This window comes from Sus scrofa, chromosome 9 (assembly GCF_000003025.6).
Source record: "Sus scrofa isolate TJ Tabasco breed Duroc chromosome 9, Sscrofa11.1, whole genome shotgun sequence".
In the NCBI taxonomy this organism is placed as follows: domain Eukaryota; kingdom Metazoa; phylum Chordata; class Mammalia; order Artiodactyla; family Suidae; genus Sus; species Sus scrofa.
Window position 1 is genome coordinate 52,882,067 of NC_010451.4, and position 12,093 is coordinate 52,894,159.

The 12,093-nt window shown below is 43.1% G+C and overlaps 1 protein-coding gene across 2 annotated transcripts; it reads left to right on the forward strand.

The window, feature by feature from the left end:
• On the forward strand, positions 280–4,340 carry LOC110262290 (acrosomal protein SP-10-like). Of its 2 annotated transcripts, none has more exons than XR_002347111.1 (3): positions 280–1,446; positions 2,811–2,939; positions 3,405–4,340. XR_002347111.1 is itself a non-coding variant. In XM_021102697.1 (3 exons), exons 1-3 carry the CDS (start codon positions 1,137–1,139, stop codon positions 3,551–3,553), a joined length of 360 nt encoding a protein of 119 aa, XP_020958356.1. In that variant the 5' UTR covers positions 280–1,136; the 3' UTR covers positions 3,554–4,340. The 2 variants fall into 2 exon arrangements, 1 of the variants encoding a protein (XP_020958356.1); XM_021102697.1 differs by having other exon boundaries at positions 280–1,218.

The window sequence follows — 12,093 nt, forward strand, 5'->3', positions numbered from 1 at the left end:
TTCTTTCTTTTTCTTTCTTTCTTGATTTTTAGGTTCCCAGGCTAGGGGTTGAATCAGAGCTCTAGCTGCTGGCCCCAGCCACAGCCACAGCCACGTGGGATGACCTACACCATAGCTCACGGCAATGCCAGATCTCTTAACCCACTGAGAAAGGCCAGGGATCCTCATGGATGCTGGTTAGATTCGTTTCCACTGAGCCATGATGAGAACTCCCTGAGTACTTTTTTTTTTTTTTTTTTTTTGCCTTTCCCATGGCATGTGGAAGTTCCTGGGGCCAGGGATCGAACCTGAGTCCCAGCAGTGACAGCAATGAATCCTTAATTGCTAAGCCATCGGGGAACTCCTCCTCTGAGTACTCTTCGACTAGTTCCTGACCTTGACCCTGTCATTGGCAGAGTCAGTTCAATTTTAGCAAGAATCTTGCTAGATCTGTTTAGTAGAAACCCTCCACCTTGATATCTGATCAAATTCCTTATTCCCAGCCTCCATAACATATCACCCTACCCTGCCTTGAGCAAGAATCCAGTCGAGTCACATTTATAGAGTTTCCGTTAGATTTGATGTTTCCTCTTAGTAATTTAGCATCACTGACTCCCACTCTGCTCCTTGGCTATTAATCTCCATTTGTCCTGTTGTATTCACTGTTGAGTCCAGTCTCTCCACTCTACTACAAAACCCCATTATAGTTAACCCTTGGAATCAAGTCTACCTAACTTGTCTTTAACAAATGTCATGAGTTTTTTTGTTTTGTTTTGTTTTTTTTTAGCAGAGAGCCAGGGTCCTGCTATATATGAGTACAAACAGAGGGATGGAGAAAGAAAAGCAAAAGGCACATACTTAGAATGAATGCATTCTGACCTCTCAGGCAGGTGTCAGCCCAGGTCAGGTACTAACTTGCCACCTGGGACTGGAGGAGAGGTGATCATTAGGGACATGGGACCCAGAGGAAACGGCTTTTTTTTAATCAAAGCTCTGCCCACATTCAAAGCTCTTGTTCTTGGGCCTGAGGCAGTGAGGTGTCCAGAGAGTAAAGAGAAGGGACTATTGCAGAGCTGGTCAGGCATCATGTCCCCACTGATCAAGAGGCAGCCTGGAAAGAACAGGAGCGGGCACCAAGGACATTCTTCATCTTCAGGATGAAGGAGGATGGTTCTGTGGGAGGCTGGTTCTGTGGGAACATTTCCTGGACCTACGTGGCTCTGAAACGCCCACTGGCAGGTGAGTGACAGGAAGCTTCTGCCCACAGCCCAGGAGCAACTCAGTCCAGAGTCTCCCACCTTCTCTCACTTGCACACAAGAGCAGCCTGTCCTCACCCTTCCTGGGCACTCTGCTCCCCTGTTCTGGCCACCTCTGCATCTTCCTGGCCTCCCAGACTGAGATGGACAAGCCCTTGCTGCTGCTGTTGCTGCTGGCAGTCTTTCCTTTGGTCTTCTTCCAAGGAGTGGGTGAGTCCCTGTGGAAGCTGGGTAGGAGGTGAGGACGTGGAGGCAGCACTGGGGTGATGATCAGACCCCCTTGAGAGAGGACCAAGTCAAGGATGAGGTTCTGGGTGATCTGACCAGGGAGGATTTGAGGTCTGTCTCTGCTGTCCTCACACCAACTGCTACCAGGAAAAGAGTTCAGATTCAAGGTTTCAGAATGGGCTCAATCATTCCTGGGGACAGATGGGTGCTGGGGGTGCTTCTCATCTGAAGGCTTTTTGGCTTGCTGGGATGGTCCTAAGAGGCAGAGCCAATGTTGCCCAAGACTTTCTGTAAAGAAGCATCCAAGTGTCAGTCACCTACCAAGGAACAGGTCACTGAGAGGCTTATCTTTTTGTTTTGTTTTGTTTTGTTTGTTTGGGTTTTTTTTTTTTTTTTTTTTTTTAGGGCTATATCTGTGGCATATGTAAGTTCCTAGGCTAGGGGTTGAATTGGAGCCACAGCCACAGAAATGCAGGATCCGAAGTTCCCGTCGTGGCGCAGTGGTTAACGAATCCGACTAGGAACCATGAGGTTGCGGGTTCGGTCCCTGCCCTTGCTCAGTGGGTTAACGATCCGGCGTTGCCGTGAGCTGTGGTGTAGGTTGCAGACGCGGCTCGGATCCCGCGTTGCTGTGGCTCTGGCGTAGGCCGGTGGCTACAGCTCCGATTCAACCCCTAGCCTGGGAACCTCCATATGCCGCGGGAGCAGCCCAAGAAATAGCAACAACAACAACAACAACAATAACAACAACAAAAGAGACAAAAAAAAAAAAAAAAAAGAAATGCAGGATCCGAGCTTTGTCTGTGACCTTCACCGCAACTCACAGCAATGCCAGATCCTTAACCCACTGAGTAGGGCCAGGGATTGAACCTGCATCCTCATGGATACTAGTTGGATTCTTAACCTCCCAAGCTACTACGGGAACTCCTGAAAGGTTTATCTTGAACCAGTATTTCCACTGCAAGTACAGCTGTCACGTAGATATGCCTGCAGATCAGGTATCTTTTATGGGGTGATACAGTAGGAAATTTTGTGAGATTGCATCCTCCCCTTGGAGCCAGTGAAGTCCTCATGTCCCATTATATTCTGGACTCAGATGGAGACACAAGATAGCATCATAGTGAAGGGGACAGCTTTTGTCTTAGATTAACCAAATCAAGATCCCTGTGTGAAAAACCCTGATCCTTAAAATATCAATGGTCACATTATGATGCAAACATTTCCAGAGTAAATTGGAGGAACTATTTATGTTAAAGCTTTTCCCCCTCGGCCCTGTTGGTGATCCAGCTCACCTTGATATCAGCACATTCAAGTCTGGGACCAGTCTTCCTGTTTGTTTTCTGCAGCTCCAGATACAGTATGTATGGTATGCCAAAATTATAAGAAAGGTCAGTGTTTGAGGGGCAAAGACAAATGCATCATGGAACAAGGTCCTGGATGCAGAACCAGAGATTTCTTCATTTTCTCGGCGAAAGGTAATTCCGTTAGGTCAGGTTCTTCTGGCTTGAGCTGGTGCCTGACTTTTTTCTTTCTTTCTTTTTGCCTTTTCTTGGGCTGCTCCCGCGGCATATAGAGTTTCCCAGGCTAGGGGTCTAATCAGAGCTGTAGCTGCCAGTCTACGCCAGAGCCACAGCAACGAGGGATCCGAGCCGAGTCTGCAACCTACACCACAGCTCATGGCAACACCGGATCCTTAACCCACTGAGTAAGGCCAGGGACCGAACCTGCAACCTCATGGTTCCCAGTCGGATTCATTAACCACTGGCACCACGACGGGAACTCGGTGCCTGACTCTTGACACTGTGTAGGGGCTCCAGCCTGAGGGAGCCCTCACTGGGAGGTGGCTGTATCCCTAGTCTGGAGACTTGGCTTGGTGAGTTGGGAAAGGTCCTTCCAGGTATTGTTCTCTGGCACTGAGTGTGAATGTCCTTCTCTTCCAGATGGATGGCGCTATAACCACACTCAACTGGACTGTTACGATTATTGTGTATCTTCAAATTTCTATTTTGGGGACCTGAAGATTTCAACCTTTTGCTGTAAAGGTCGAGATTTCTGTAATATATATCATGGAAAAGGACAGGAACCATAGGCTCACTAACGGCAAATTCCTTTATCAGTGGTGGTGTCTACTGACCCTCTGTTCCTGGCATCTCTGGTCCTGGATCCCTCCACGTGTGCTCTCGCGAAAAGCATGCAGTGTCCTCCTCTCTCCTCCAAGTTCCCCTCCTCACTTCTCTCCTGGCCACTGCTCCTTCCTCTGACACCAGGTACTCTCCATTCACCCTTGGTTCTTCTCTCTGCTCCATTCACATCCGCAAGTCATCAGCCCACCTCACCTGGCCTTTCCTGAGCCCTCATGGTCCCTCCATTTCTCTGGCTGCCTGCTCTCTAATCCTACCAACTTAGAAGTGACTGCAATGAGCCCAGAAAGGTGATGGGTTCCATTTTACCCATTGGGACTTTGTGGGGTCAGTGGGAAGCTCAGGGAAATGTGTCCAACTGGCAGATGGATTGAGAGGCCTCAGAGTCCAAGAAGGTACCAAGGCCTAAGGCAGAAAAAGTACGATCTTCAGATTTCGATGCTATGCACACACTCAGAGTCTCTTGATAGCTTAGGTTGTAAGACTTAAAGAGGTTGTCCAGTGAGTGAGGTGGGAACAGGGGGGATAAGTCATTGACACTAGAGACCACCAAAAGAAAAGTGGGTGAGGGCACTCTCCAAAAAAGTCATGGGTGATGGTTAGAGAAGTAGTTGGGGAAGCAGGACTGCAGAGTGTCACTTCCTGTTTATTTCTTTTGTCTTTTTGCCTTTTTCTAGGGCCACTCCTGTGGTATATGGAGGTTCCCAGGCTAGGGGTCTAATCAGAGGTGTAGCCACCGGCCTATGCCAGAGCCACAGTGACACAGGATCCGAGCCACATCTGCGAACTACACCACAGCTCACAGCAATGCTGGATCCTCAACCCACTGAGCAAGGCCAGGAATCAAACCCGCAACCTCATGGTTCCTAGTCAGATTTGTTAACCACTGCACCACGATGGGAACTCCTGTCACTTTCTGTTTTATGTGACAACTTGCAGGTTTTGGCAGAGCAGGTTCAATGGAGAAGTGGCATGGAAACCACATTACATTGGGTTGAAGTTTGAATGGACTATGGCAGGAGGAAATAGTTAGGATGGGCAACACTTCCAAGAAGTTTGGGGGAGAAGGTGGATGTTTTAGAAAGTGGAATAGCATCTTTTATAAGAAGAGTGACCTTAATATTTCTAAACAATGGAAGTTTTTTTTCCTTTTCTTTCTTCTTTTTAGGGCTGCACCTGCAGCATATGGAAGTTCCCAGGCTAGAGGTTGAATTGGAGCTCTAGCTGCAGGCCTATGCCACAGCCACAGCAACACGAGATCCGAGCCGAGTCTGTGACCTACACCACAGCTCCTAACAACCCACTGATCAAGGCCAGGGATCCAACCCACATCCTCATGGATACTAGTTGGGTTCATTAACCACTGAGCCACGATGGGAACTCTTCTTGGTATTTCTTCCTTGGTATTTAGATGTGTTTAATGTAATTCCTCTCATTATAACTTTAGCAACGGGAGTTCCCATTGTGGCTCAGTGGTAAGGAGCCCAACTAAGATCCATAAGGATGGAAGTTGCCGTCATGGCACAGAGGAAATGAATCTGACTAGGAACCATGAGGTTTCAGATACCATCCCTGGCCTTGCTCAGTGGGTTAAGGACCCCGCATTGCCGTGAGCTGTGGTGTAGGCCAGCAGCTACAGCTCCAATTTGACCCCTAGCCTTGGAACTTCCATATATTGCAGGTGCAGCCCTAAAAAGCAAAATATAAAATAAAGTAAAATAAAATAAAATAACTGTAGCAATGTATATTTCTATATCTTCTCTTCTTCTGTATATAATATTTTCTGCTTTTTTTGTCCATCTCCTTTTTTCTTTTCTTTTTTTTTTCTGTCTCTTATCCTTAACATGTTCTTTCTTTTTTCCTTTGCTATTTGTTATGGGAAAATAGAGATTATTATTTGTATTTTTATTCCCTATTTCTGATTATTTCGCATTCACAGTTTCAAACAAACTAATGGAATATTTTATATTTCTCTTGAAAAAAAACTAACATGAATAAATCAAATCATTGTATGACTTTTATTTAGTTAAAATTTTGTCGTAAGAAAAGCCATCTAAAAATCTCCCTTTCTTTCAGAATATCTAACTTAAATGATTTTCATATATTTCCCCTTTAAATTTGAGCTGAGATAGGAGATAGAAGGAAAGACAAGTTGGATTAGCCACTGAGGAGCATAGCCTAAGCCAGAGCCTATTATTAAATGCAAAAATGTCAGCAACAACCCCTTCAAGATCAAGAGCAATAAAACCTGACCCCAATATTCCAGCCTGTATTAAGCTACAAGTGCTTATATATGGTCCCACCAAAAAGAACTACAATGGGTCATGGTAATGGAGGAAGGACCAATGAGAGGGATTTATATTATTCTTAAAACTGCCTTTTATCATCTCACACCTATTAGGATGGCTAATATCCATAAAAGACAAAGCAAAATTGTTGGTAAGGATGTGGAGAAATAGGAACACTTGTGCACTGTTAATGAAAATGTGAAATGGTGCAGCGAGTGCGGCGATTGCGGAAAACAGCAAGATAATTGCTCAAAACATTAAAAGTAAAATTGCCGTATTACTATTGTTGCCACCATATCATTGTTATTACCAGCAACTTCAGGTCTGGGTATGCATCCAAAAGAGTTGAAAACAGGGTCTCGAAGAGATATTTGCACATTTATGTTCATAGCAGTATTCCTATAATAGCCAAAAGGTGGAAGCTACCCAAGTGTTCACCAACAATAAATCGATGAATAAAATGTGTCATATATGTGTATATATATATATATATATATATATGGTAAAATAGTCCTAGAAAGGAAGAAAATTTTGGAGTTCCCGTCATGGCTCAGTGGAAAAAAATCTGACTAGCATAGCATACATGAGGACCCAGTTTCTATCCCTGGCCTCACTCAGTGGGTTAAGGATCCAGCATCGCTGTGAGCTGTGGTGTGGGTTGCAGACGCAGCTCAGATCTGATGTTGCTGTGGCTGTAGCATAGGCTGGCAGCTACAGCTCTGATTTGACCCCTAGCCTGGGGACCTCCATATGCTATGAGTTCAGCCCTAAAAAGCAAAGAAAAAAAATAAAAGAAAAATTTGACCCATGCTGCCACATGGATGACATGTGCTAAATAAAACAAGCCAGTCTTTGAATGACAAATACTTATATGAGGTTCCTCAAGGAGTCAAATTCATATATAGGGCATAGCCCTTTTTCTGTTCTTCACTTTATTGCAATGGTTGCTTTATCATTGTGGTCTTTATTATGGTGATCTAGAACAGGACATGAAATATCTCCGAGATATGCCTATAAAAAAAAGGTAGAATGGTGGTTGCCAGGGGCCTGGGAGTTGGGGAATGGAGACTAACTCTTTAATGGAAATAGAAGTTCAGTTTTACAAGGTGAAAAAATTCTGAAGATCTCTTTCAGAGCAATGTGAATATACTTGTTACTCAACTGTATACTTAGAAATCGTTAAGATGGTAAATTTCACTTAAGTGTTTTTACCAGAATTAAAAATTTGGAAAAAAAAAAAAAAGAGGAGTTCCCCCTGTGGTACAGTAGGTTAAGAATCTGACTGTGGTGGCTCAGGTCGCTTCAGAGAAGCAGGTTTGATGTCCAGCTCAGTGCAGTGGGTTAAAAGATCTAGCATTGCCACAGCTGTGGCATAAGTTGCAGCTGTGGCTTGGACTCAATGCCTGACACAGGAACTTCCATATGCTGCTAGTGTCGCCATATAAAGGAAAGAAAGAAAGAAAGAAAGGAAGGAAGGAAGAAGAGAGAGAGAGGGAGGGAGGAAAGAATGGAGGAAGGAAGAGAAAAAGTAAATTTAAAAGATATACTTTTACTCTTCTTGATAAAAATGAAACAAAATAAAACAAAACAACAAGACAAAACCCCCCAAAACAGGTTTTTAACCCCCCCTTTACTACTGACTAATAGAAAAATCTGTGGATAGTGTATAAAATTTGGAAAATACAAATAAGTTAACAACAGAAAATCAAATACTTTTGCAATAGAGCTGCACTTACTGACTTGCTTAAAATAGTAAATGACAAAAATGAGGAGGAAAAGTAACTTTATAAGAAATAATCTGGCAAGAAGTTACTCAGCAGGTGATCAAGGTTAATGTCATCCATGATAAGGCAGGTTGACATACTCATAACCAAGGTCTAATAAAACATCAGAAAAACTCATATTGAGGGATATTCTGCAAAATACATGTTCCATGCTCCTCAAAAAAAATTGATTGAATGTCAGAGTTCCCTAGTGGCCTAGTGGTTAAGAATGTGATGCTGTGAGCGCCATAACTCAAGTTTGATCCTTGGCCAGGGAATTTTCACATGCCGCAGGTGCAGCCAAAAAAAAAAAAAAAAAGGGGAAGTTACAAAAAAACATGAAAGTCTGAGAAGCAGTCACACCCCAGAAGAGGTGAGGAGACAAGATGAGAAAATAAAATGTGGAATCCTGGAAGAGAAAACAGAAACTAGGCATGAATCTAATGAAATCCGAATTTAGTACAGAGTTTAAAGTTAACTTAATATTTTGCATCAGTTGTGACAAAATTTTTCTGTAAATATAAAACTATTGCAAAATTAAAAGACATTGAAAAAAACCACCCAAACATATCATTAGAGAGAAATGTTATAATTTAATCTGAATTCAGTACAGAGTTTAAAGTTAATATTTTTGCATCAGTTGTGAGTCAGGAATTCTACTTCCCTCTACTGCCACTTGGCCACAGAAGAACCCTGCAAGTCTGGTTGACAGCCCTGCACAGATACCATGCTACAGTGCCTTCTCAGGAACCAAAGACTTGGAGTTCCTGTCCTGCCTCAGCAGTAGTAGACCTGACTAGTATCCATGAAGACACAGGTTCGATCCCTGGCCTCACTCAGTGGCTTAAGGATCCAGCATTGCTTGGCTGTGGCATAGGCCATCAGCTGTAGCTCTGATTCAACCCCTAGCCAGAGAAATTCCATAGGCAGCAGGCGTGGCCTTAAAAAGCAAAAAAATAAAAAATAAAAAATAAAAAAATACAAATTTGGAGTTCCTGCTGTAGCACAGTGGGTTAAGAATTCAACTGCAGGAGTTCCTGTCTTGGCTAAGGGGAAACGAAATTGACTAGGAACAATGAGGTTGTGGGTTTGATCCCTGGCCTTGCTCAGTGGGTTAAGGATCCAGTGTTGCCATGAGCTGTGGTATAGGTTGCAGACGTGGCTGGGATCTGGCATTGCTGTGGCTGTGGCTGTGGTGTAGGCCAGCAGCTGTAGCTCTGATTAGACCCCTAGACTGGGAATCTCCATATGTCATGGGTGTGGCCATAAAAAGCAAAAAAAAAAAAAAAAAAAAAAAAAAAAAAAAAGGATTCAACTGCAGTGGCTCACATCACTTTAGAAGCGTGGGGTTTGATTCTGGCCTGGTGCATTGGGTTAAAGGATCTGGTGTTGCCACTGCTGTGGCGTAGGTTGAAGCTGCAGCTCAGATTCAGTCCCTAGTCCAGGAACTTCTATATGCCATGGATGCTGCCATAATAAAATAAAATAAAATAAAAAATAAAAATTTACAATGTAATGGTTTTTAGTATCTGCAAAGAGTTATGCAACCATCATCACATATCTGTTACCTCATATTCCACATGAATATTATTCCAAATTGTCTTGATAGCAGACTCAATGAAAATAACATAACTGAATTGTGTAGATGTTTATCAGTACACTCCTTTCCTGTATAACTCTGTTCTAAGATTTCCATCCATTCTAATTGCCAATTGTGCAAATACTGTTGTGGATTCTCCATTAAAATAAATATTCAAAACTTAAAAAATAAAGAGCAATGGTGATGGAGAGGATGAAGAAGAGAGAATGGAAGAGCTAAAAAATTACGCAGGTGAAAAGGAAGGAAGGAAGGGAAGAAATATCAATCAGTAAAAAATAAACTTAACTCTTCTGATGGCCAGTTGCCTGCCCCCTCTTCCTCAGCTTATGATGTATTTGCCCACCCTATCTGTGCCATGATCTTCCTTGAGTCATAGGACATGAACTAAAAGTCAGTATCAGCTCTGTTCATGTTTAATAGAAGAAACACCAGCAGTAAAGATATGGACTGACAAAGCAGCGAGAATAAGAGAAACTCCTCATCCAGAGGAAATGATCATTCTGGAATGAGTGAACAGGGATAAGCCTCAAGGAGGAGGCAGTTTGTTTGTGAAGCCTCATCCTCATTTTAGGGCATCCCCATCTGGAATGACTCAGAGGAATCATTGCAGAAATTGTAGTGGTACAGCATATGATCAGCATGCTGAAAAAAGCAGTGCTTCTTTCATAATGGGAGCTGTTTTTCTCACAGCTGGTCATCTCACCCACTGTGTAAGAGAAAATCAGATCCAAAATGTTATGGCAGATACCCAGCAGCCCTGCGCTGCAGCGTATCAGCTCTGGCGACAGCCCCGTGGCTGTAGCGTACCAGCTCCGGCAGCTTTGCGGCTGCAGTGGATCAGCTCTTTTACCCGGTGAGAAGCCAAGCAAGCACTCGGAGAGTTGGAGAACTCAGTTTTATTACGCCGGCGGGCTCAGAGGAGATCGCTCTCCAGAGTCTGAGCCCAGAAGAAGGGTTTCACAAGGCTTTTATGGGCTACATCTTCCGGGTCCAAGCTTGACTAGTTGGACTGGAGTGACATCAGGCAAGGTAGTAGATGCGGAAGCAGATGCATGGGGGAGGACTGGTTGGGGCAGTTGGCTAGACTTTGCTTAGTCATCATGGCTGGGGTCTCTCCTTTCTACATTTTATTGGGACATTTTCTCCTACAATGTCACAATGAGAGCCAGGCCATCAGCCAAAGAAAGCCATGGTAAGATGGGCAACATTCACTCTCCTCTAGGATTGGACTTAATGAATATGCTGCAAAGGCTACATGCCCAATCAAAGGAGTCCTGCTTTACAGCCTTAGGAAGTCAGTTCCTGTGAAAGACCAAATATTCAAGATCCTGTCCTGTAAGAAAGACCCATCCTTGCTGTCAATCAGTGATAGTAAAATGTATCTGGAATAGATTAGCCTGTCCCTCAAAACCATTTGTATAACAAACATTTTCTAGAAACCTACTGGGTTTCCAGCACTGGATGAAGAGTGGTGAGCAATACAGAATCCTTTTATCTCTGGAACATTTCAATCTATTGGGGAAATTTCAGACTATTAGGATACTGCGTAATTAATAACAGGGAAATTAGAAGAACTGAAGGTGGGCTTGGGCTCTTAGGAGACCCGTAGTGAGATTGAACCCAAGATGGGAGAACAAGAGCAGATCTCATGTTCATCCCCACTGACGTAAGACTTTAATACTAGGTGCCTGATCTAGGGTCACTCTATGCCCAGAACTTAGCCACTCCTTCTCAAAAAATTCCCAGGGTATTTAGATATACCATCTAGATGCCATATAAGAAATGGATTTGAATACTGGGGACAAAATTGGATTCTTTCATCTTTACAAATTAAGATCTCATACCTGGTTTAACACAGTCTCAAGAATGAACCATAGGAACAACGTAAGTCCCCATCAATGGACAAATAGAGAAAGAAGCTGTTTATATATATATATAATTGAATATTACTCAGCCATAAAAAAATGAGGAAATTCCTGCCACTTGTGACCACATGGGTGGACCTTGAGGGCATTATGCTACTTGAAATTATAGGGATAGATAAAGACAAATGCTGTTTGATCTCACTTATATGTGGAATCAGAACAAACAAACTGGAGTTCCTGTTATCGTTCAGAGGTTAAGAATCCCACATAGTGTCCATGAGGATAAGCCTTCAATCCCTGGCCTTGCTCAATGAGTTAAGGATCTGATGTTGCCTCAAGCTGTGCTGTAGGTCATAGATGCGGCTCGAATCCTGCATTGCTGTGGCTGTGGTATAGGCTGGCAGCTGCAGCTCTGATTCTACCCCATATGCTGCAGGTGCAGCCCTAAAAAGGAAACAACAACAAACAAAAAAAACTCATGGAGAAAGAGATCAGATTTGTAGTTACCAAAGATGGCTGGTGGGGGGAGGCAGAATTGGATGAACTTAGTCAAAAGATACAAAGTTCCAGTTATAAGTTAAGTAAGTACCAGGCATGTAATGTACCCCATGACAATTATAGTTAACACTGATATGTTATGATATGTAGGAAAGGTAAGAGAGTAAATCCTAAGAATTCTCATCACAAGGTAAATTTTTTTTCTTTTTCTTTGTTTTATACCTATACAATATGATAGATGTTAACTAAATTTATTGTGGTAATCATTTCATGGTATATATATGTAAGATTGAGACAGAATACTAACTCAGGAAGTTAGTGTAGGAGCATGGGCTTCAAAGCATTCTTTGATATGGCTATTGAGTAATATTTGTGGATTTAGGGGTCCAGGGATTAACATCCCCACAGGCCTTGTTTACTATAGGGAGTGTACCTACACCCAGATGGACATTAATCTCTAATCCCCTATGACTC

Excerpts from the sequence above, each read along its gene's own strand:
- LOC110262290 (XM_021102697.1), top strand. The coding sequence starts at position 1,137 with ATGAAGGAGGATGGTTCTGTGGGAGGCTGGTTCTGTGGGAACATTTCC. Across the intron at positions 1,219-2,810 it reads TCTGAAACGCCCACTGGCAG|CTCCAGATACAGTATGTATG; the intron begins GTGAGTGACAGG and ends TGTTTTCTGCAG. Across the intron at positions 2,940-3,404 it reads CTTCATTTTCTCGGCGAAAG|ATGGATGGCGCTATAACCAC; the intron begins GTAATTCCGTTA and ends CTTCTCTTCCAG.